The 26,302-nt window shown below is 35.8% G+C and overlaps 2 protein-coding genes across 2 annotated transcripts in view; both read right to left on the bottom strand.

Moving 5' to 3' along the window:
• LOC140436803 (sorting nexin lst-4-like) overlaps positions 1 to 26,302 on the bottom strand; it is a 121,364-nt gene that overhangs the window by 65,868 nt on the left and 29,194 nt on the right. The gene's annotated exons all lie outside the window — the stretch shown is intronic.
• On the bottom strand, positions 21,097 to 22,272 carry LOC140435788 (uncharacterized). Its single transcript, XM_072524505.1, has one exon. It carries the CDS (start codon positions 22,270 to 22,272, stop codon positions 21,097 to 21,099), a length of 1,176 nt encoding a protein of 391 aa, XP_072380606.1.

Genomic DNA, 26,302 nt, shown 5'->3' on the forward strand with positions numbered 1-26,302 from the left:
TACCTATATCACCAAAAATTTAAATGACAAAAAACTTTCTATCGGAATTTTTGTCGACGTCCAGAAAGCGTTTAACCAACTCTGGCATGCCGAATTGGTGAAGAAACTACCGAATATCGGACTAATACACTCGTTTATCTCTGAGCGTAAAATCACGGTAAAGGGCAATGGTCATTATGGTCAATTTGCAATAGACTTCACTTCTATAGCAGAAGTACCATAAGGTTCCTTCTGGGCACCAGTACACATACAATTATACAATGGTGACTTAACTAACCCACGCAACACAAACACACTAACATTACTTTAAACAGACGACACTACTCTCGTAACAAGATCTCCAGATGCAGATGTCCTCAAAAGGTATGCTCAAAATCACCTAAACCATGTCGATTGCTGGTGCAGGAGATGAAGAGTAACGCCAACTCCCAACAAAACACAACTTCAACATACTATTTAGACATTCCAACCTTAGCGGCCACATTACACACAATGCCGAACAGGGAATTGACCTGAGTCTATGGGGAGACCGACTCAAACTCCGAGATCAGATGAGTACCTAAGGGTGGTGTTTACCAAAATACTAAACTGAAGACAAGATTTGATCGAAAACCGTAACAGGATTAGGAGAAGAGTCGGTTTGCTCAACGGCTTATGTAAAAAACTCGGACGGACGCATATGAGAACACGACTACACACATACAAAACATACATCAGGCTCGTGATTGAATACAAGGCGAGTATATACGCCTTTCTCAATCACGACCTATCACAACAGCTGCTATCATTGGAAAGAATTATTTTGCGTAAAGTAAATTACAAACGATCCGACTACCCCTCCGCCCTAATACATCAACTATCGGACATCGAGATCATACCTGAGAGGCTCATCTATCCATGCAGGAGTTATACGTTACAAGCTATCAGAGAACAAGACTTCATAGGCTAAAATACACTCAAAACTACCTGCTCATCTTTCATTATTGTATTCATCAAATACCCAAAACGAAAACTACTCTTCCTCCCAACAAAATTGCTAACCTCTGTCAGCAATGTACTCTCTAATGAATACATCGACACCCTGTAGTCAACTCCACTTTTCTTCCGAAAATTTAGATAAATAACTAACTTCGAGCTTTGCACACAGACAGGGAGGTATAGGTATTCGGTGGTTTCCTGATCCCAAAAAAAATTTAAAATAACCGATTTAGCATCCAAGCTCTTTCTCCTCTGACCACCTTCTGAAGACGATCTCTTTCACAGAACACCATCAACATCCGCTACCAAACACCACTAGTGACCTAGGACGAAACCAATCTTCATTAAATCTTCGTTTGTCCACTGCTGGACATACGTACATCTCCTCATACTTTTCCATCTGTTTCGATCTTTTGCCTATTGTATCCAATTCCTATAGCAACGTTTTAGATCGTCAGTCAAACGTGTTGATGGACGACCTATGCTTCTATAGACTGTTATTTTGTAGTTGTTATTCTCTCTACAGCATCAGCCACTCCCGATCTTCGTCGTAGCTGGCGGTTTGGATCGTGTCTCGGAATAATATTTAAAGATTTCTATTATTGTTAACTTAAAGAAATACACAATAATATGTTTCATTTATTTGTATAAATGCATTATAAACCGTTTTTATGAAGAACATTTGTTCGGAATACACTGTAACTGTAATCGAACGAAGGTGATATTTTGGCATAAATTGGTAACACTTATTTGACAGTTGCGGAGTTGACTAATGTTAATAAGTAATGAAAAAAGTGTTGTTTTTGTTAAGGTATTCCATTTTACATCTTTATACGACGCATACAAGCGGCTCAAATTGTTTTTAACAAGATTATTTTTTAAATCTTGTTTTGTTTCTATTTATTTACATTAAATATTAATTTGTTTTGTTGTATAATCCACTTTTGCAATAATTATGTGACCTATTTGATTTAAAATGGATTCAGGATTTTTTTATACTTTGGCAACTATGTCAACTTTGATCTCTGTCAATGATGATGACGTGCAACGGTAAGTAAATTAGATGGACTGTACAAACGCCGCAAAACTATTAGCAGCAGTGGCTGCGCTGCTAGTTTTACCGCATGTCGCCAATTTGTAAATCATGATCTTTAAGAAGTGTTATTTACAACGTGTTTTGTTTTATATAGTGGTCCCATCTGGTAGTAAGTAAGTTATTAGTGCCATAAATTTTTATAAAAAGTTTTAAACCGTTTTGGGGCAATATTAACAAAATCGGTTTTATTATGTAACTTAAACACCCTATGCCTGTCTGCACTTTTCATTATTTAGTTTCATATTTAGGTCACTAAAAATCGTAGTATCCTTTATGAAAAATCTTTTCGGGATACCCTGCATACAAAGTAGCTAGGTATACGGTTGTTTTCGTAAGTAGGTACTCTCTGTCCAAAGTTACCTTAGACTCTTGGTTTGTAAATATAAAATTTTATAATAATTATTATATTTCAAAATATACTTAAGATACATTTAAATATTTTATTTCCTAAATATGTCTTATTTGAGACGCCGAGGAAATAAAAATTATTTTCTCATTTAAATATTACAGACGATAAAACTATATTGCAATAGAAGTGTAGGAAGAAGAACACGAATTAAAAAGTAGTTCTAATGCAGGTTAGTGGAACTACTTAGAAATACAAATTTTAGTAATGATTATTTTCATCTTCGGTGTGTCACATTAAAAAAAAAAAAATTAGTTGTAATGCAAGAATTAATATTTTGAAAAACGTTTTAAAAAATATCAACTAAAAGTATTATTAAATGTATGTAATTAAACATGTAGGGGAAATACAATAACCAATATTGTCGAACCTTCGAAAAAAATCGATTTAGCATGTTTACGAGAATTTTTTATATACTTTTCTACTACTTTAAATACTATAACAGTATACTTAATATTTCCATTTTAGTAGGTACCTACCTAACTCTCTTTGTAAAAATTATAATGGTATTTACTTAAGGGTTAGGTATACTTTGAATATACCTACATTTATGTAATATTTTGTCATCCATCTTCACCAACATAACTTTTGATTTCTGAAATTTTTATGCATTTGGTTTATAATTAGTACAGTCACTGAAGGTTTTTACTCCGATTTCGTTGAACCTTCATCGATTTTCATGAAAATTGGTAAGTAGTTAGAGGATACCTTAAGAAACAAAAGTGACATGGTGTTAACTTGCACTTTTACCATGGGGGTGGATGCCACCCCTTCTTGGGGTGACATTCCAGGAATCGATAGAGGGACCAAATGTAAACAAAATTTATCTGATAAAGTTATTAAAATAAATCAATACTTTTTGAGTTATTGAAGATCAAAGATTTTGATTTTTCGTGAAAAAAAAATGCACGTTTTAAAGCGTGTCCAATATCAAATCTTTAGAATTCATATCCGAAATTGGACAGTATAATTTTATCACCCAGTAGACCGAATGAATCTATTTGTTATTAAATACACACACGTAGTTAATTAGGTTACATACACATTTGGTCAATTATCAATAATATAATTTGGACATCAGTCAAAAGTGCTCACAAAGTTAAACTATTTACATAAATTAAATACACATGTCACGCGAGGTCCGCGAAAATATTGACCCAATTAAAGTTTATATAAAACTAAGATCTCTTGCCTAGAAAGGCATTCAATCAATATTCACTCAACGAACTTGATAGTCTTCAACGATCAACTTCATCAGTCTCTACTCAAAGTAATCCCGGGTCTACACCCATAGTGTACGTCTCTACAATAAACTCTGCTACTATTATTTGGTGTTTCCATTACAACTGAACGAACATCTTCACTGAGCCAACGAAGGGGATTTGTTCATGGTCCTATCGAGAAACAGAATACTTCAAGGAAGTTTGAGAGAGCCTATACAGTCCACGCCAGCAACACCCTCAGTAGCAGAGAGAGACCACTAGACCCGGGAGAACGAGAGCAATACCAAAGCCGAGAGCCACACTAGAGCCGAGAGCAGTACCAAAGCCGAGAGCCACACTAGAGCCGAGAGCAGTACCAAAGCCGAGAGCCACACTAGAGCCGAGAGCATACCAAAGCCGAGAGCCACACTAGAGCCGAGAGCAGTACCAAAGCCGAGAGCCACACTAGAGCCGAGAGCAGTACCAAAGCCGAGAGCCACACTAGAGCCGAGAGCAGTACCAAAGCCGAGAGCCACACTAGAGCCGAGAGCAGTACCAAAGCCGAGAGCCACACTAGAGCCGAGAGCAGTACCAAAGCCGAGAGCCATACTAGAGCCGAGGCAGTACCAAAGCCGAGAGCCATACTAGAGACGAGAGCAGTACCAAAGCCGAGAGCCATACTAGTGCCGAGAGCAGTACCAAAGCCGAGAGCCATACTAGAGCCGCAGAGCAGCCAAAGGACAGGACCGATTGCAGAACCCACCAGAAGCGAGGGATCCTCAACGTCTAAGAACACAAAAAACCGTAAGTTTTTGAATAATTACAAAATCTTCCAACTTTTACAATCTTACAATTTAACAAGTTTTTTTTTATTACAATTTAACAATTTAGAACAACAATCTCCACTCTATCAATCGTATAATAATGTACTTTAGAATGTATACCATTTAAATAATACAGAGAATTGATAAAACAAAAAATAAACGTCATTCACAACTATAACTTACTAAACAGTAATTTTGTATGACAATTTGAAAAAAGAAACGTTCATACATATAGCTTGCTTTTAATTTCAATTAAATACTTTATTTCGAAAAATTAAAATAATTACGTAGCAAATAATTTCATTTATTTTAATAACAATATATATATATATATGTATATATATCATTATAAGAGTGTGTGGATTACATCTTGACCTACCTCAGTACAAAGAATAGCACAGCAGGCAAGGTCAAACTCATATTTCGCTAAATTGCACATTCCGATAGAAAAGAAAGTGTTATAGTACAGGTATACTTATTTAATAAATAACGTACATTTCGTATTGTCTAATATATTTACCGCTGCATGTAAAAATTTATAAGAATAATCATGGAAAGCATATACGTTAAGCAAACGGAATTAGGAACAGAAATAACGAAACTCGTTTCAAATATAAAAAAGGATTCCCAATCTCGGAAAAATCAACAATACATCCGGGATAGACAGGAAAAATTAGAAGAATATTGGGCAAAATTTTTAAATAACCACGAAAAGCTGCTAGGAGGGGGTATAACGAAAGAAAAATATTTTGAAACAAAATACTATGATCAGGTATTTAAGATATACATTGAGGGGAAAACCCTGTTGGAAGAATATGGAAGGGTGCTGAAAAGAGGAAAAGCACCGAAAGTAAAGGAGATACAGATAAGAAAACAAAGAATCGAGGAATTATTACGGCCAGAAAATGAACAAGACTTGCAGGAGGATGAAGAATTGCAGTCAGAGTTAAGAGAATACATGGAAAAGGTGAATACACTAATGATTGAAGCAGCAGTAAATGAGGAACTAGACGCTACAGATAATGGAGAAGTAGAGAGAATAAATCATCTAAAGAGGAAAGTCAGGAAAGTTTTAAAGAAAATAAGGCCAGGAATGCAACGGCCAGAAAGCACACAGAGGAGGGACGGTGTGACATTGCCGCAGGTAAAAATCCCTGTGTATGAAGGCAGATATGAAACGTGGAGAACTTTCCACGATCTGTTTACTAAAGTAATACATGAAAACGACCAGTTATCAAACGCAGAAAAAATGCAGTACCTAAAAACTCAAGTAAGAGGGGAAGCCAACAGAATGATACAACACTTAAACATATCCGAGGCCAACTACGAAGTGGCCTGGAACATGCTAAAAGATAGGTATGAGAACCCAAGGATGATATTGTTTAAATTAATAGACAGGATGCTACTAGCGCAGGAAGTAAAGGAATCTTCTGCTAGAGCATTGAAATCACTACATGACACCTTCCACGAAAGTCTGGAAGCCATAGGAGGGTTAGGAACAGACACGGAAGCGTGGAGCCCATTGATAGCCCGAATTATCATAACGAAATGGGACAATGAAACTAGGAGGCTGTACGAAAACCACATTGGAGATAGTAGAGAGATACCGACGTACAAATCGACACAAACATTCTTACAGCGAAGATTTCAGACACTGGAACTGCTGGAGTCAGAAAAAAGACAAGAGAAGCAAGGAGGATCTCTTAGGAAACCAAGAACACATTGCGTGATATGCAACGGAGATCACGGAGTACCGAACTGCAGAGAATTTCAGGAACTCAATGTAAGAGACCGGAACAGGATGATAAAAGAAAAAGGATTGTGTACAAACTGCCTAGCACATAAAAAAGAAAAACAATGTTATTCACAATATAGGTGCAGACACTGTGGCGGAGACCACCACCATATGTTGCATTATGAAAAAGGAAACACAAGCAACAAAAGAAACTCCAATGGAACGAAAGGAGAACAAACACAAGAAAGAAATGGAAGAGATTCAAACAATAGAAGAAACGGGTACCAAGCTGATAGGTACAGAGGAGGAAATAATAATCCATACAACGCCAGAGAACAAAATAACGGAAGGCGAGAAAATACACAAGATACCAATGGGCCTAGGAATAGCAACGACCAACAAAGAGGGCTGAATTCAGTAAACTGTGCAAGCCATAAGGAAGGTAAAGCATTACTAGCGACAGCTGTGGTACGTATAAGAGATGCGAAAGGAGATTCACACATAATGAGAGCACTAATCGACCAAGGGTCACAATGCGCATTTATAACGGAACAAGCTGCGACGACGCTAGGAACAACAAGGAAGCCCATACAGGCGACCATATCCGGGATAGGCTCGTCAGGAGAAAAAACAGCCAACTGGAGTATGAAACTTATAATCGAAACTCATTACGTAAGTGACTTCGAGATGGAAATAGAAGCACTAGTACTACCGAAGATAACAAGGAATTTACCGGAACAGGATATAATTCTACCGGACTATAACGAGAAAAATGCAATACTGGCAGATCCAAGATATTACAAGGTAGGGAAGATAGACTTACTACTAGGAGTAAAAGAATACAGTTACATATTGACAGAAGGGATGCACAGAATAAGTAATGGACTCCTGAGTCAAAACACCAAACTAGGATGGATAGTTTCGGGAATAGCACGAGAAAGGGAGAATATAAAAGCAGAAGTATGCTGTACGATATCAAGACAAGAAATGGACGTACAAATAAAGAACTTCTGGGAATTAGAAGAAGTAAATCAGGACACAAGTTTCTCAGTGGAAGAACAAGAATGTGAAGAACTGTATCGACAGACTGTAAAAAGGAATGAAGAAGGGAGATACGAAGTAAAAATTCCGTTTAGGGAAGACGTCGCAAAGTTAGGAGAATCTAAACATCAAGCATTCGCCAGATTGATACAACTAGAAAGGAAGTTTGCAAAAGACAAACAGTTAGAAGCGAATTACAGACAATTCATGGAAGATTATAAAAACCAAGGTCATATGGTAATAGCAGAAAACCAGGGAGATGGGTACTACTTACCTCATCATCCAGTGAGAAAAGAGGACAGTACTACAACGAAAATAAGAGCCGTGTTTGATGCATCAAGCAAAAGCTCATCGGCAGTAAGCCTGAATGATATTATGCACACAGGGCCGAAATTACAACAAGATTTGACAAATATACTATTACGATGGAGATCCAATAAGGTAGCATACTCAGCGGATCTGGAAAAATGTTTAGACAAATCAGAATGGCAGAAGAAGACCAAAAATATCAAAAAATTTTGTGGAGAAAGGACACAAAGGACCACATACAAGAGTATAACTTAACGACGGTGACATACGGCACGGCCGCAGCACCCTTTTTAGCGTTAAGAACAATACAACAATTACAAGAAGACGAAGGAGCGAGGTACCCGTTGGCATCGAAAATTGTAAAAGAAAACATGTATGTAGACGATATACTAGGAGGAGCTGAGACAGTGCAGGAAGCAGAAACAGCCCAAAAGGAATTAATACAACTGTTCAGAAAAGGAGGTTTCATTCTTAGAAAATGGTTGAGCAACGAAGAAAAAATAATGGAGAACGTACCGGAGGATATGAGGAACGTAGACTCCAAGGCATTCAAACAAGAAGAAGTACGAAAAACGTTAGGAATACACTGGTCACCTAAAGAGGATATAATCACATTCAAAATAGGGATAACGACGGCAAAGAAAATAACGAAAAGACACGTACTGTCAGAAGTAGCAAAACTATACGACCCACTGGGATGGATAGCACCTGTAGTAATTCAGGCGAAAATGTTCATACAGGAATTATGGGAGCAAAAGACCAGTTGGGATAAAGAATTAACTAGCAACCAACAAAGCAGGTGGAATACATACCAGGCGCAATTAGTAAATCTGGAGAAAATAACATTGCCCAGGTGGAACAACTTGAGCAAGATAAACAGAGTAGAACTACATGGATTTGCAGATGCGTCTATGAAAGGATATGGAGCGGTAATCTACTCAAGGGTATTGGGCCCAGAAATTAAAACGAATCTAATGATAGCAAAATCGAAAGTCGCACCATTGAAAGGGAAAACGACGTTACCGAGGCTCGAGCTGTGTGCCGCGGTACTACTAGCAAATTTAATGAAGAAAACCCTACAAGCATTGAACAGGGAAAACATTGAGGTATATGCATGGTCGGACTCAACGATAACCCTGGCTTGGATAAGGGGATCATCAAAAAGGTGGAAAATGTTCGTCGCCAACAGAGTAGAGGAAATAAGAGGCGTTATAGGACCGAAAAATTGGCATAAGGTAGATACAAAGGAAAATCCAGCGGACATCCTCTCACGTGGAAGTACCGCATCAGAATTATTAGAAGCAGAGCTATGGTGGAAGGGACCAACTTGGCTGACTAGTAACAAAACTTTAACGCAGGAATCAGAAGAAATACCAGAGACAAATGAGGAGGAAGTCAAAACGAAAATAACGGTGCACACGACAACGATAAAGGAGGACATATGCGAGAGATTCTCAAATTTAGAAAGAATGAGAAGAGTACTTTCATATTGTAGGAGATTTGCAGACAAATGCAGAAAAAAGAAAGACAATGGACAAAGTCAGCTTACAGTCCAAGAATTAGAGGAAACGCTATTAAAGGTGATAAAGCACACACAGCACGCCTACTTCAAACAAGAAATAAATAAGCTGGAGAAGAAACAGCAATTAGACAAGAAAAATAAATTAGCGTCATTGGTACCATTCCTGGATAGACAAGGAATTCTAAGAGTCACCGGAAGACTGAGACACACGAATCTAAAGTACGGAGAAAAACATCCGATAATTTTGCCAAAGGATAGTGCATTAACAAAGTTACTTATAACAGATAGTCACGCAAGAAATCTACATAGCGGATTACAACAAACACTACAGTACATAAAAAGGAAATACTGGATAATCAACGGCAGAAGAACCGTGAAAGATCATCTAGCAAAATGTTTAAGGTGCAAGAGGTATAAAAGCCAAGCAGCACAACAATTAATGGGAGATCTACCGAAAGACAGAGTGAACCCGAGTCATCCCTTTACTAACACAGGGATAGATTATGCCGGGCCAATAAAAATAAGTACCACGAGAGGCAGAGGACAGAGGAGCTATAAGGGCTACATCTCAGTATTTGTGTGTCTGTCAACGAAGGCAGTACACCTTGAGGTAGTAAGCGATATGTCTACGGATGCATTCATCGCAGCGTTCAAGAGATTTACGGCACGCAGAGGACAGTGCAACAACGTATACAGCGATAACGGAACCACATTCGTAGGAACAGCAAATTTGTTGAAAAAAGAAAATCAAAAAATAGATGACGAGATAAAACAAGGATTACTGGCACTAGGTACCCAGTGGCATGTCATACCTGCATATGCACCACATTTCGGAGGATTATGGGAGAGCGCAGTGCGAATAATGAAATATCACTTGAAAAGAATCATCGGGGAAACAGTTCTAACATATGAAGAATTGAGTACGGTGCTGGCACAAATAGAAGCATGTATGAACTCGAGACCATTATGTGGGTCATCAGAAGACCCTGAAGGGAAAATAGCCCTGACACCAGCTCACTTCCTTATAGGGAGAGAAATTATATCACCAAATCGGGAAGAAGAGCTTACGACTTATTTGAAGATGCCGACGAGGTGGAGGTTAGTGGAGAAAATAAAAAGAGACTTCTGGAAAATTTGGAAACAGGAATACCTGCACCAATTACAGAGAAATAGATGGCATAAGGCGCACCCTAACATAAAAGAAGAAGAAATAGTTATAATTAAAGAAGAGGATACACCTCCAGGCAGATGGCCATTAGCAAGGATAACAGAAACACACCCTGGAGCGGAGGGATTAACCAGAGTAGTAACAGTGAGAAAGGCAAACGGGAAACTGACTAAAAGACCCATACATAAGCTAATACGACTGGAAGAAGAGAAACAGGAAAAGCCGAAGAAGGCAGCAGCACTAAGATGGAAGAAAATACTAGTAGCTATAATGTTTTTAACGATGTTAAAACCCATAAAGGCAGAACCGTATAAAATATATAATCCGGTACCAGGATTTTTCACAGAAGACCTTGGAGAGGTCGTCATAGACCGGGGAACATTTCGAATAAAGGTGTTACTCGAAAAAGAAAGAATTCGAACAGACCACCAACTAATAGGAAATATGATACAAGGCGTACGAGAACTGTGTCATGAGATAAAAATCGTAAATTGTAAGGATATAATAGAGAAGTTAGAGGAAGGACAAAGAAAGGCGGAGTCAGTAAGCGAGGGGTTGACAGTAGAAATAAAAGGAAGGAAAAGAAGAGGAATATTAGGAACAATATTAACCTCAGTATTTGGAGTCAATGACGAAGCCTACAGTAACATTGAAGCATTAGATAATAACCAAAAGGAGCTAATAAAGGGATCACAGCACCAGGCGAAGATAATGTTAGAAACAATAACATCAATCAATCACACAGAGAACAGGATAAACAAGCAAATGAACAAGTTTAACAAAGCACTAATCACAGGTCTACAAGAAATATCTAAAGGACTTAACGAAGTAGAAGACAAAGCACAAAAACTAGAAACCGAATATAGCACGTTACGAATACAAACGATAGCATTACAAGTTATGGACTTCATAAACAAATATACTCAATTTTACGAGGGAATATTAAACCTTCACTATAACCACGGACACTTCATTGATATAGTGAAACCGGGTGAAATAACCAAATTAATAGGGAAAGCAGGGCAGATACTGCCTCAAGGGGTCGAAATACGACGACAACCCATTATAGAAACAGAAGTCAGTCATGACGACAGATATATAACAGTCATCGGCTACTTCATAGTGACAGGGAAAAATAAGTACAGCATGCTCAAAGTCACGGCCATACCACTTAACGTTGAGGGGTCGGTGTTGCGCACATTTGTCGCCCCAAGGAATCTACTGGTCGTAGATTATAACACACTGCACTACTTCGAATTGACCGCGGAAGATAGAGAAAGATGCTTACTGTTGACAAAGGCGCAGATAGCGTGCTCACCAACGGCTATAAGAAACATGGATACCCAACCAAACTGCATACTTGAAGAAATTTATGAGCGATCTAAGAATAGCACATGTCCAGTGGTAGCCAGGACAATACAGACAGCTCAATGGAGTAAGATGGGTACTCCCAACCTCTGGCTAGTTATCACGCCAGTCACGATACACATATCCATTATTTGCGATGGAAATCGGAACGAAAGAGTACTGGAACGAGTCACATTCCTGAAGCTTTCACCCAAATGTATCGCCCAAACGAAAAATATTACATTACTCCCCACTAGCAGTTACCTGAAGTCGCCAATCACTCCCGTGGCCCAACTGGTGGCGAGGACACCCCGCAAGTTTAACACGCCTCTAAACACCTACCTTGACATACCAGGAGGAGAGCTACGTCATGTGTTACTTGAGGAGGAGAGTCTGGAACAAGAAATGACGCATACGCAGTGGCGATCGATTCACGAATCTAATTGGCATTATTATGTGGCCACCGGGATCATTACTATAATGGTAATAATTGGGATACTCACGTTATGGAAGTATCGTCCTGTTGCACGACTATGTCGTTCAGGGAATCCACAAACTCAGACTAACGAACAGGAAGTACCTGTATTAGTTAGTAATCGGCACAACAATGTACCGTCGACTTCCCAAGTTGACATCCCACTTTCCACATTTTCATCCAATTGCCCTAATTTTAATCTAGAGATAGAGTCGGACATTGATAGCTAGGGTACGGTTGGAAGATTGTTGATTATTCTTAAACTATTTATAATTTATCATGTTTGAATTTTACTATGTTATGTAATACTTATATGTAAACTTTGAGTATTGACACTTGGGCCAGATTGCCCGATTCCGCAGTATGTCCAATATCAAATCTTTAGAATTCATATCCGAAATTGGACAGTATAATTTTATCACCCAGTAGACCGAATGAATCTATTTGTTATTAAATACACACACGTAGTTAATTAGGTTACATACACATTTGGTCAATTATCAATAATATAATTTGGACATCAGTCAAAAGTGCTGACAAAGTTAAACTATTTACATAAATTAAATACACATGTCACGCGAGGTCCGCGAAAATATTGACCCAATTAAAGTTTATATAAAACTAAGATCTCTTGCCTAGAGAGGCATTCAATCAAAATTTACTCAACGAACTTGATAGTCTTCAACGATCAACTTCATCAGTCTCTACTCAAAGTAATCCCGGGTCTACACCCATAGTGTACGTCTCTACAATAAACTCTGCTACTATTATTTGGTGTTTCCATTACAACTGAACGAACATCTTCACTGAGCCAACGAAGGGGATTTGTTCAAAGCGGTTTTTCATAAATAACTCAAAAACTATAAGTTTTTATAAAAAAAGTTGTCATTACCAAAATTAAAGCTAATAAAAAACTGAATAAATTCCTTGCTTGAAAAACCTTTTAATATTAATTCAAAGTGAGCTATAGGTAATTAAATATATTTTTTTTTCGGCGAGTACTCAAATCTGAATATTCAAGCTTAAATAACGGGAAAACAATGCATTTTATAAAATACACTTATAAAGCAATTTTCAAAGTATTCAGAAATACCCATAAAATGAGCTCTAGAACAAGTTGATAGCATCAAAATTAAGCAAGTTATGATAAAAATAAGAGGACCCTTTGGAATTTTTTTGGAAAAAGTGAAAAATAAAACATACGCCATTTCCACAAAAATTAAAATTTATAGTAGTCCCTATAAGACTTTCTTTATTTTAGCATAAGTAATGATCTTAAAAATTTTGACCGGTTTACAATGCATATTAAAAAAAAAATTGATAAAAAAAATTAGAATTTTTCAAATTTTCATAAATTTCATTTTCTTTTGAGAATAACTCCATATATACTCAATATACTTAAAAAATGATACAGAACAAAATTTGAGGTTTTTTTTAACACAGCTTCTTTTTATATTTTTGTAGGATAAAAAATAACTAAGATAAAAACGTTTAAAAATTAAATTTTACTGCGAGAACCATGTAACCGGTGCTCTTTAACCTTTTATTTTACTATTTCGAATGAATGCGAAGCAGACATCGGTATGTACATTTATGTTATGTTTTTGTTTAAAAAGTATAAAAGAAAAATATCAGTTTTGGAACTAATGCCTATTTCTGTTGCAGTTGAAACTTAAGGACACTACTAAACACTTATTTTTACATGAAGATCTTGATTTGATAAATCAAGAGGTAAAATCTTCAACTTCCAACCAGATTGAGCATCTTTGTTGCCTCTAACGAGAGATTTATTAGAAGATACGGATCATTCTAATTCATTCTCAGATAATTATTAGTCTTCTTTAACTGGCGCAGACACGGATTTATATACCTGTGTGGGCGCAGAAGAGAAAAAAATTCAACAATTTAACAAAGAGAAAATGGGACTACTAGAAAATACAAACATCATCATCATCAGTGGCATTACAGCTCGTTATGAGCCAAAGCCTTTTTCAGAACAATCTTCCATTCGCCCCTGTCTCTGGCAACTCTTCTCCATGCTTTAACTCCAATGAATTTTAGATCATCCTCTATATTATTTTCACACCTAAGTTTTGGTCTTCCTCTGGCTCGTGTTCCCACTGGTCCTCTTCGGTCGAAAATTTTTCTGATCATTGCATCTTCATCTCGCCTAATTACATGTCCTATCCATCGAAGGCGTGCTAATTTAATACATCTTACAACGTCAGGTTCCCCAAAACTTCTATATAACTCAAAGTTGTAGCGCCTACGCCACAAACCCTGTTCTTGGATTCCTCCTTATATTTTCCTTAGAAAATACAAACATAAAGAAAAAACGATGCAGTAAATCGATTTAGAAAAAAATATATAAGAACAACTAGAAGGCTCCAAGGTAATAGTAATATCGGACATACAGGTGTAATAAAGGCGCCACGTCTTTTTTAAACGCTCCTTGCCTTGAAATAGCAAACTTAGTGTTGTTAAGTGCTATTAAACACTTAAGTGCTCTAACTTAGTTAGTGAAAGTGATATAAAGATAATTAATCAGGAGTTTCGTAATATAAATTCTTTAAATCGTCAGAGTTAATTTTTAGCAGCACACATTGAACAAAAGGCAAAAGAAGAACTACATGAAATATTGCAAATTTTGAAGAGCCTACACATGAATTTTACTGTCGATGACGTAAAACGTAGAGTACCTATGTAGAATTTTTTTTAGGGCTACAGTAAATGTTACAGATGCTTTTATGTCAAGAAATGCTCTTTCAGTGGGGCGCTAGAAGATATTAGACGTGACAACACCACCAAATAAATTATTCAAAATTGTTGACAACTTTGTACGTGAAAACATTTTACCATTTCCGTCAGTAAAGTCATACTATTGTTGCAAATCCAATATGAAAAAAATATTTTGACGTATCTCTAAATATCAGTGCCCAGAATGTACAAAGAGCTTTGCTTAACTGAAAATATGGAAAAACCAATATCTTTAGAGAAATAAAGGCAAATATTTAAAGAATATAATTTAGGTTTCTTCAAACATAAGAAAGAACAATGTCAAAAGTGCCTGGCGCAAAAACAGCTGTCTGCAAAAGAAAAAGCAGAGTCCGAATGAGTACATCTTATTAGAAGAGACGCGGTAAGATATTGCGGAAATAAGGAAAAGTTATTGGGTCAAAACGATTTTAAAGTTTTAGCTTAGCACTTAACTCCGACGAAACACAAGGCGATTTGCGACCAGTTGCAACTTGCGTCCGTGATTTTCTTCAAACCACTCTAAGGTCTCCACGGTGTGTATGATGAGCGATGGATGCGGAGGCCAGCAGAAACACTAATATTTTGTAGCAATGTGCATGGCACTCCTTACGAGTCATCCATCATTGGAAATAATTGATCATTGTTTTTTTGAAAATGGTCATACTGAACTAGAAAGTGATTCAATGCACTCAAAAATCGAAAAGAAAGCAAAGTGCGTACTAGATACGTGGTACGTAGTGTCGTACCAGTATACAGTCCTGAAGGTTGACCACAGATCTGTTGTAATGCACGTGTAGCTCCCGACCATTCGTTGTTCAAAGAATGGTTTTTAAGGCCTTAAGATACATGATATATGTATATATATATATATATATATATATATATATATATATATATATATATATATATATATATATATATATATATATATAAGCGAGGTCCCTACAGCCTCTGCCGATTCTCGCATTTCGACCGCCATCGTTTTCTGTCCATCCATTCGTTTTCTTTGATGGCTCTATCTTTCATTATGTGCCGTACATTTTCTTCCCAGGAAACTGAAGGCCTTCCCCTTCTTCTTCTTTGTTGTGGTATGTAATTTAAAGCTTTCTTTGGCCATCTATCTTCATTCATTCGCTTCACGTGACCATACCACATCAGTTGTCTCGTTTCAATTCTGTCTACACTCGAATATACAGTATTTGTCCCTCTTCTAATATCTTTATTCCTGATATGATCTTTTTTGGATACACCACATGCTCTCAAACAATTGAGTTAACGAAAGCTTACTACAATGAATTGCTTATAAGTAAAGCAAAGTGAAAAAATCTGTAAAAAATCTCCGCAGCAAAAAACAATTTTTATCAAAATCTGAAAACTGACACAGAAGTAAGAGACTATTTACCAGAACCTGATGTAACAGAAATTACAGACGAAGATGAATATTTTTTTATTATTAACATTTATTAACAATTGCATAGCAACATGTAATAAAACTGTTTTATTTTTGGTTCATAAGAATTCACCTTTATGTTTGTTTTACTATAATTTTCAAAAAAAAAATGTTTAATAAAAGTTTTTTTTTTAATATTCCATTTTTATGAATGTGCATTTATTATTTTTTTATAAAAAATAATGTTTTTTTTTTATAATTTATTTTAATAGTTAATAAACTACTTTTAGTAAAAGTAGTTTTTCCAAATATAATACTTTGACGAATGTGCAAGTTTTTTGTTAAATAAAAACAAATTAAGTCTCTTAATATCCTTAATCTTAATTATTCTATTTTTACTTAATATACGTTGGTAGTTTGGTTCCTACAAAATATGTCCAATTTAGAGCACCGTATTAAAACTTTCAAACAAACTTTTCTCGAAAGTTCAAAATTACACATTATACGCTAGATGGCGCTCGTCATTCTAACATTTGCCACAGTAATTAGAACCTAACCTCTATATTTCTGTTGGATCATTAAAGTATTTGCAATTTTGTGATTTTAGTATTATTTATCATTTTTTAAACTTTTATTGTTGGAAGGTTACGTACTAGTAATATTTATTGCTGTTTTTATGTTACAAAATAGACATGTACTCATTTGAGTACATTGGGTTTGTATGAGATCAAATATGTGTATTTGATTTTTTATTCTTTCAGGTTCAATATTTGTATTGGAACCGATTTTTAAGAATTGCCGCCTATGAGGCCCATTGGATTTTATGGAAAACTTTACAAAACACTCGCTTTAGCTTCAGATGACCTAACGAATTCCACTCATAAAGATGTATCGATGGTAGTTACTCCTGAGGTTAACTGTCACACTGGCAATAAGGACCTAGATGAGGATGATCTTCAGACCCAAAACTTTACGAATGATATTCCCGGAGAAATAGAGGTTCATTACATGAGTGATAACTCTGACAACGACGAAGAAGACAATTTTCTCCTTGCCATTACAAGAGAAAATTTACTGAAGGGTCAAAATAAAACCAAAGAATCTGACTGGATAAACCAAATTACAAATATTAGTATGACATCTACAACAGGCAACAAGGGTCGTCTGGATGATACGAAAGAGCAAATCCTAGGTAAGTCTCCTATCGAACTATTTGAGAAATTTTTCGACAATGAAATTATCAACTATATTACAGAGCAGACACATTTATATGCCGCTTAAAATAACAATCATCAATTTCATGTAACGCAGGAAGAGATAAAGATATTTCTGGCTATTTTACTTTTTACTGGATACCATAGATTGACACGAGAGCGCAATTATTGATATTTGGATGAGAATTTTCAGGTTTCCCTCATGACTAATGCAATTTCAAGGAACTACTTCCAAGAAATTAAAAATACCTACATTTGGCAGATAATTTGCAAATTGATACAAGGGACAAAATGTATAAACTCTGGCCTCTCATGAACAAACTAAATAAAAAATTTCAACAATTTAGCATATTACACAAGGACTTATCAATTGATGAAGCGATGATAAATTATTTTGCACATCACTTATCTAATCAGATGATAAGGGGGAAGTCAGTAAGATTTGGGTATAAGGACTGGATGCATTGTAGCTCAACTGAGCTATTTTGACACATATTGTGGAGCATCAGTGGATAAACTGAAAGTCCCGGCGTTGCCTTTAGGATCACAAGTTGATTTAAATGTAAATGTACAAGAAAACATTAAAAGGGAAAGGCTTTAGCGCAATAGGGACCGTAAGAGAAAATCATACAAAAAAATGTTCTTTGCCACCTTTCACAGTAATGAAAAAGAAGGATCGTGAATATTTCGAATATTGCTATGATAAAACAAATCTGCTACTTTTTTAAAATGGAAGAACAACAATGTGGTCACAATGACATCAAATTACGATAGTATTAAACCACATTCAAAAGTGAAACGTTGGGGTGCGGCTGCCAAAGGACAAAATGATGTACCCCAATAACTACCGAGTCAGTATATGTACAAGGTAAGAAATGGTTACAATAATTACGGGCGACTTTAATGCGAAAATGGGGTTTTAACAAGATGATGCAGAAGTAGCAATGGGTAAGTATCGATATGACGAAAGAAATGTGCGAGAGCAAAGATTGCTGAACTTCTTACAACAGGAAAATTGATCCATAATAAAATCTTTTTTCGATAAAAAGCCTCAGCATAAATGTACTCAACAAATTTTCAATTGGAAGCGATCACAGATTAATCTGAGCTAAGATACTATTAAATGTCAAATTGGAAAGAACAAAAACGATTCTAAAAACAAAAAAAAAGAAATGGATTCCCCCAGAAAACACAGACCTGTATGAATATACACTAACTAGATATATACAAGACTTGTATGATGAAATTGAAGATGTAGATCAAGCAAATGGCATAACGAAGGCTCTAAAAAAATGGAAAGGGAGTGGTACCCGACCGTTATGATTCCTAAAGAAAAACTAAGCCAAAATACCAAACAGCTAATAGGTAAAAGAAGACAGCTAAAAGAAAAATACGGCTCCAACTACACAACAATGAAGAAATTAGATAAAGATATCCACCAGTCAATCCGAAAAGACGTAAGAGAAAACAATAAAAGAGAAATAACTAAAATAATTCAAGAAAACAGAAGTTTGAAAGTTTTGAGGCGAAATACGAACAACATAGGCAACAAAAATATGTACAAAATAAAAACACAAAAATGGAAGCATTACTACTGATAGAACCAAAATCCTTGAGGTTGTCGAATCCCTTTATCGCGTAATGTATGAGAGCATCGACGAAAAGCAAGATCAGCCTTTCGTCAGAGGAGACATAACAGATCTAAAAAAAAAACTACAGTCCTATCAGTTTGCTTTCACACATATATAAACTTTTCACAACAATTATCAAAAAAACACTGGACGCTAAATTATACTTCTATCAGCCTAGAAAACAAGCTGAATTTAGATCGGGATACAACACTAACGACCACTTATGGTAATATAGAACCTGATGGAGAATTCTGCACAATACAACAAACCATTGGCACTGACATTTGTCGACGACGAGAAAGCATTCGATACCATAAGCCGTCAGAAAATGTTAAAAGCATCGACAGAATGCCGAAGAGACCATCGCTACACTAACATAATCAAATATATCTACCCCAAAATACCACAGCTAGCGTAAGACTATTTGAACAAGAAACAAATAAATTCTGTATATAGTGAGGAGTACGACAAGGAGATACCGTCTCTCCAAAGCTAGTCACGACGCATTTAGAACATACTTGTAAGTAGGCACATCTGAAAGAGCATGGTATCAACATAAATAAAGAGAAGCCCAGTCATTTGAGATCTGCAGATGACATCGTCCTTATAGCCGATCGCATGGATGATGCAATAATAATGAATAAAAATTTATATCACGCTTAAAATGGAATTGGGCAGGATAAGTCGCCAGATTACCAGACAACCGATGGACAAAACGTATTGTCGAGTAGAGACCCAGAAAAGAAGCAATACGGAACAGAAGACGCCCACCAACTAGATAGACTGACGACCTGAAGCGTGTTAGCAATAACTGGATGCAAGCCGCACAAGACAGAGACAGATGAAAAGAACTTAAGGAAACCTATGTCCAGCAGTGGACGCGTACAGATTAAGGTATGTTGATGAAGAAATGGTAGTGGCATATTTTTACCCACATGCTCAACTCGGCTCTTGGTAACCCGTGGAGGTTACAAATATTAGCTGGAAATAAGGAAATGGAAATTTTGCTTCTCAACGAGATAAAGTACGTCATTATTTAAGAACTTTCGGGAAACCTACTTATTCTAGAAAACGATCAGCAGAATATGTACCAATTAGCCTAAATATGGATGAAAGCAGTTATTTTCCAAAGAAAATAGACAAACAACTTCAATGTCGCTTATGCCATCAAATAGTACGTTGAATTTGTATAAAGTATGTAGTTACTCTGTATTTGGAACGTGATTGTTTTGTACAATTTCATAATCGTTAGATTATAATAGAGGATATACCCAATATTGTATGAAAATAAAATATTTTCATGTTTACACAATGTTTTATTTTATTCACTCCCAATCAACCCATTATATTTGTCTAAGTACACCTACTTTTTGCTAAAAAGTCAATTTTTCATGTCAAATAACTATGAATTTTTTCTATTTAACTCAGGTTCAACAAGGACATTCAAAAAAATGTATTATCGAAAAAAAAAAAAAAACGTCGTGGGTTTAAATGGGTTAATCTCATCCAGTATTTGCTATAGGGGAGTGGTAGGAACACTGAGACGAAAAAATTTCAATGCCAATAGCTTTTTTATTAAATGCTACTTTAAACTTATATTGTACAATGATATTTGGTATATAAATAAGAACTGAAAAATCATGTCGTTTTCTCATAAAAATTAATGTTAAAACCTCAAAAATATAAAAATTAAAAATTAGTAAATGTCTCACTGTTCCTTTCAATGTGGGAACACTGAGACGTAACAATTAACATTATTTGACGTTAAGACTATCAAAGTTTAATTCAAATTTTAAAAGCGAACTTTGGCGCTTGGTTAACCCTTGCATTAAAGGGGGCGGCAAAATCATTTTAATGTCTCTTTTTAATACATGTGAGACATCTGGGACAACTGGAAAGAAGAACTTATTTTCACATTTAGCGCTTTTTCGCAAAAACGATATTTTAAAATCATTTTCTTTTATTTGAGACAAGACTTTGCCTACATAATATGTCTTTTGCTTAGAATTCAACGAGCACATAATTCCCATCATTTTGACAGCGATCAAGATCTTCGAAAATAATTGGTTCTGGATCTTCACCAATAAAATCCACCCCTCCGCTGAAATCTTGTAGTTCCATCTCATTTTCGTCTTGCTCGTCAGAATCACTATCTAATACGCGCCGTGCTACTTTTTTCTGTTTTGGTGTTTTTTCTTTAGATTTAATCAGCTCCATTTTTTCCGGGGTATCCGTAGCTATCATCGTCCTTCCTTTGCGTCTTTTGTTGCCCTCTACAGATTTTCTTGTCGGAGCTTTAGGATAACCCTTAAAAACTGTTGGACTAACAAAGGTTTTAGTAGTAGTAGCAGTATGACTTGGACCTGGATTTTCTACATCTGGAGATTCACTTATCTTTTCAGCAGCAGCTTCAACTGCAACAAGCGGCCTATCTATCACAAAACTTGACAAAAAATCTTCTTCAGCGAAGACATGCCGATCGAATGGAAATATTCCAGATTTTCGAAAAGCGCTTGCGATGTTAACTGGCGTCATTGCTCGTGGATATGCTGTACCCACACAGGCTGCTACGTTGTAAATTGTAAATGTCTGACCGGGATGGTTCATCATCCATGCATCTACTGCAGCATTGTAGAAAGTCTGAAATGGCTTAAATAAACCTACGTCCAACGGCTGTAATCTGTTCGTGCAGTGTGGCGGTATAGTCAGGATTGTAACGCCATTATTTTTACATAAATCGATTGCCTCAATCGATAAATGACTTTGATGATTATCCATTAGCAATAAAGAAGGGTTTTCTCTAGTACTACCAGTGTGCTTAATAAAATGCCTAACAACTTGCACAAAGCACTCTGTATTCATCCAACCTGTTTTTGAAGCTAGTCCTAAAGGTCCAGGAGGCGACCCATTTATCATAAAATCTTTAAAGTGTACTCTTGGGAATACCAGAGCAGGAGGAATAGCTACTCCAGATGCTCCAACAATACAGCATGTTGTAACGAGTGTTCCACGTTCGCCACTTGTGGCTTTACTAACCTGTCGTATACCTTTTTCTGCAAACACTTTTTGGGACTTTTGAACGGTAACGGTTCCTGTCTCATTTAAATTAAAGATGCGACTACCATCTCCAAACACAGGGAAACGCTGTAAAACGGTTTCAAGTTTACTGAAAAACATTTCAACATTAAATTTATTGAAACCGGTTGCCCTTGCAAGACTACAACCTTCTGGGGTCCGGAGGGATAAATTATTGGAATGACGTTTCTGAAATCCTTTCATCCAGGCAAGTGAATGACCTGGCTTATACAACTATAACGGAACAGTGAGACAGTAAAGGAACAGTGAGACGCGTCTCACTGTTCCATCTGCTGTGTTGTCTCACTGTTCCTTAAAAAATCGTTAATAAAAATATATGAAAAAAACTAATAAAATATGTACAAAAATCGTTTGTTTTAATTTAATTGTTTCGTAAAATGGTTTACTTTGTAGTTAGAATAACCTACCTTGTCTAAGAAACTTCAATTTTCGTGAAAACAGCGGCCACGTGGATACGGCATATTTACTACGATGCACTCACTTCAAATGACCAGCGATAACTAAAACATTTCTTGTTGAATCTTAATGGTTTCTTGTTTGCTTCACTTTAAGGTCGTAATAGGCATGTTCGTTTAGTTCTACCTTATAATACCGAACGTGGTAAGCTCTACCGCATTTGTCTCAGTGTTCCGACCGTCTCACTGTACCTACCTCTCCCCTTGTCGTCTCCGGTGTAATTAATAAACGTATGAAAAACTGATTGCAACTTGGTGCAAGTTTCCATGTTTATTAATTTATCCAACTATTGCGCAATATGGTGTTATATTGCGTAGTTGGCCGGTACGCTCTTATTGTGGCATTATCTTGAAGAGACAATGCCAATGTGGTTTTATTAGGTGGTGGAAATAAAACACATTCTTTCTAAGAAGAAAAAAACTCAGCTTCAGAGTCTTAGAAAGAAACAGAGCCCTTCGAGCAAAGTGCTCTAGGGAGCTACCCTACACGGGTAAAACCATGTGTTGACACAGACTGACACTAACTGACTCGAGATCCGAAAATGTCCCATATTTAAAGATAAATTAACTTTTATATGAAACTTTTTCATTTCTCGACCAATTAAATTTAATTATTTGTTCCAGAAGGAAGGCGATGCACATCGAGATGCGTGATTGGTGGCATCTGATGACACCCTATTTCAAAGAATAAAGTACACCAGGTTTAGACAGGTATTAATTGTTTCAAATCGTAAATTTAATTAAACAACAATATTCAAAATACTTGCTAAAAGATTTGGCTCGCTGTTATGTTTTTATGCAAAGGAGCTCGTCAATATTTTTCGGAACAACATTTATTCATATTCCCGAATTAAAAAAAAAAGTGTGTCCCAAATATATATAAAAAAAAACCGAAATGAGCACAAAGAATCAATAGCATCATTTGCTATTATAGGCAAAGTTTTTTATCGAATATATGGAATTTTTGTGATGGGTTCTTTATCATCGCTCGTAAACTAAAAGCTTCTTACTCAGTTATTTTGCAAGAGATACATTTTCTTTTCTTACTACTTTGAGATCAATTAAATTTAATTGCAACTTTTTCTTATCTTACTGCTTTGAGATCAATCAAATTTAATTACTAAAAGCAAATTAAATAAATAATATGTCAACATCTAAATAGGCTCATAAATTACTGTCATAATAATATATCAATTATATTAATTTCAGAAATATACAAAATAAACTATAATTATATGATATTAAAATCACATAACATTTACCATTTTAATTTTTTCTACACAGTGTTTGTGAGAAATTACTGAAAATAGTGTATTACAAATTTTTAGAATCATCCATAAAGTACAAAAATTTTATGTATGAGCGTTTGTATACCACTATGGAATGTGAATGTCTCATTCTATCATGTAATGTCTCATATTGAGCATCGCATTCACTATTTACTGGCTTCTTGTATATTTTAGTCAAAATATTTGACGCCATCTAGGGACCTTCAAAGAAAGATATAGAGAATGTCATTCTATTATGTTTGTTTGTACATGATTTATTTAAAATTTGCCGGTATCTTACTAGCTACAAGGTTGTGTCTTAACCATCGAGATACAAATGGGGGTATTTTACGAAACGATAAATTAAAAAAATGTATTTGTCATGGAAGAAGATGCCACCGTAAGCCCAGGAGAAGTGGAAAGAATAATAAGAAAATTAAAGGAAGAAGAGCTCTAGGAATGCAAGACATTCACAACATAGCACTACTAAAGAAAACTAAAACTGAAACCAAGAAAATATGGAAGAAGACCAGAAAGCTACAGACCCATCCCTCTACTAGAATCCCTAGGAAAAATAATGGAGAGACCAATATTCACTAGACTTTATAAACGCGCAGAGACAAGAGGAATTATCCAGGAAGACCAATTTGAATTTAGGAAAGAAAGAAATTTCATTGAGAGATCAGAAAACCCCCTGTAGAGAGTACACGTATAAATTAAAAATCAAGATCAACGCAGAGAAAACCTAGTTCATCATATTTAACTAATACGTTTACCCAGCAGGAAATAAACAAATAAGAAGAAATACTCAAGTAACGATGAGTCCACCTTCAGGAGACGACTCAACTTTAAAAGAAATTCAGTGGCAAATAGATCAATACAACAGTACATATTCAGGAGCAACCAGAGACCTCTAACGAAGATGATCCAATTATATCAGGCCTACTTAGAGAAGTGATGTTGTAAAGAAGACTAAAAAGGGATATTCTCATTAACAACAGGGCGCATTGAGAATTTTATTTCGCGAGAGACATAGACTGATTGGCCATCTAATCAGGGTCTAGCCAGATAGTTCCGGAAGACAAAAAAGTAGGGATGTAGGTACAGTGCCGAAAATAGTATCTACTAAAGAGGCGATCAGAAGCCCACTAGCAGCAGAATCAGGTATCCGAAGAAAATGATAGAAGAATCCGATCTCAAGCAATAATCGGTGCAGAAGCGGAATGGTGAAAAATATGAATAGAAAGTGAAATGCAGTTTTTTTTTTAATAAAATGGACATATTAGTTAAGGCAATAAACATTTTGATTTGTTTACTTTATATTTCATCTAGTCTTCTTTACAAGTCCTGCCCCATTAAGGCACAAACCTGAAATATTTTTGTAACAGGATGGCAAGAGAGATGAGATTTAAATAGTTTTGTTCTTATATTCTTTGTAAATTATATTACATTTTTATTGACTATTTTATGTTTTACTATTCAAAATATTAAGATTTATTGTAAACAAGCAATATTATTATTATAGACAGTCCTTTGCATCGATTACTTTGATAATTGAGCGTTTGATCAGCTAACTAAATGCTTATTATATAAAACAAAGAGCAGAGTTATGATTGAGGGTCATATATCTAAGATATTTTCTATCAATAGAGGTTTCAGGCAAAGAGAGCTGCTATCTAGAATTTTCTTCAAAATCAGTACAATCAAATCGAAATTCCAACTAAAGGCTGTATAAAGTTCTATTAACACAATACCAACGGAGCTACGAGACTTTTTTAAACGAATAGAGAGAATATGTAGTCTGGAGATAAATGGAGAAAACACAAAATATATGGATATAAGAGGCAATGAACAACATATTGGCAAAACTTTTAAAATACATAGCTCGGAAAGAACTATAATTTTGTTATTGTTAATCACTTTAATCAACAAAAGTGAGGAAAACGTAGAAATTACGAAACGAATGGCTAAATTAAGCAAAAGTGACTGACAGTAAGTTCTTTAACTTAACTAAACTAAGGTAAGAGATTTGCACAAGAAAAATACTTTTTTGGAGCGATCATAAAAAAAGATATCCGACGAAGACAGAAAAATAAGTAAGTTTTATCTAATAAATCTGTTTCAGGAATACTCCAGCCGTCAGAGACGAAAATGCCAGTGAACCTCTAAAAATCATACGAGCCAGCTGAATTTTTCAGAGAATAATAATTTTGGTATCCTCTTGGGAAAAAAATGCAAAAAAGTTTACCAGTCCAACCCCTCGCTTACACCTAAAACTCTCCAACGTAGTTGAGGGAAAACGGAAAAAATCGATTTATCAAGAATATGTACGTAGTAGAAAAAAATGCTTTAAATAAAAAATGTAGCTGTGATAATTTTGAACAACAA

Source organism: Diabrotica undecimpunctata, chromosome 3 (genome assembly GCF_040954645.1).
Source record: "Diabrotica undecimpunctata isolate CICGRU chromosome 3, icDiaUnde3, whole genome shotgun sequence".
Lineage (NCBI taxonomy): Eukaryota > Metazoa > Arthropoda > Insecta > Coleoptera > Chrysomelidae > Diabrotica > Diabrotica undecimpunctata.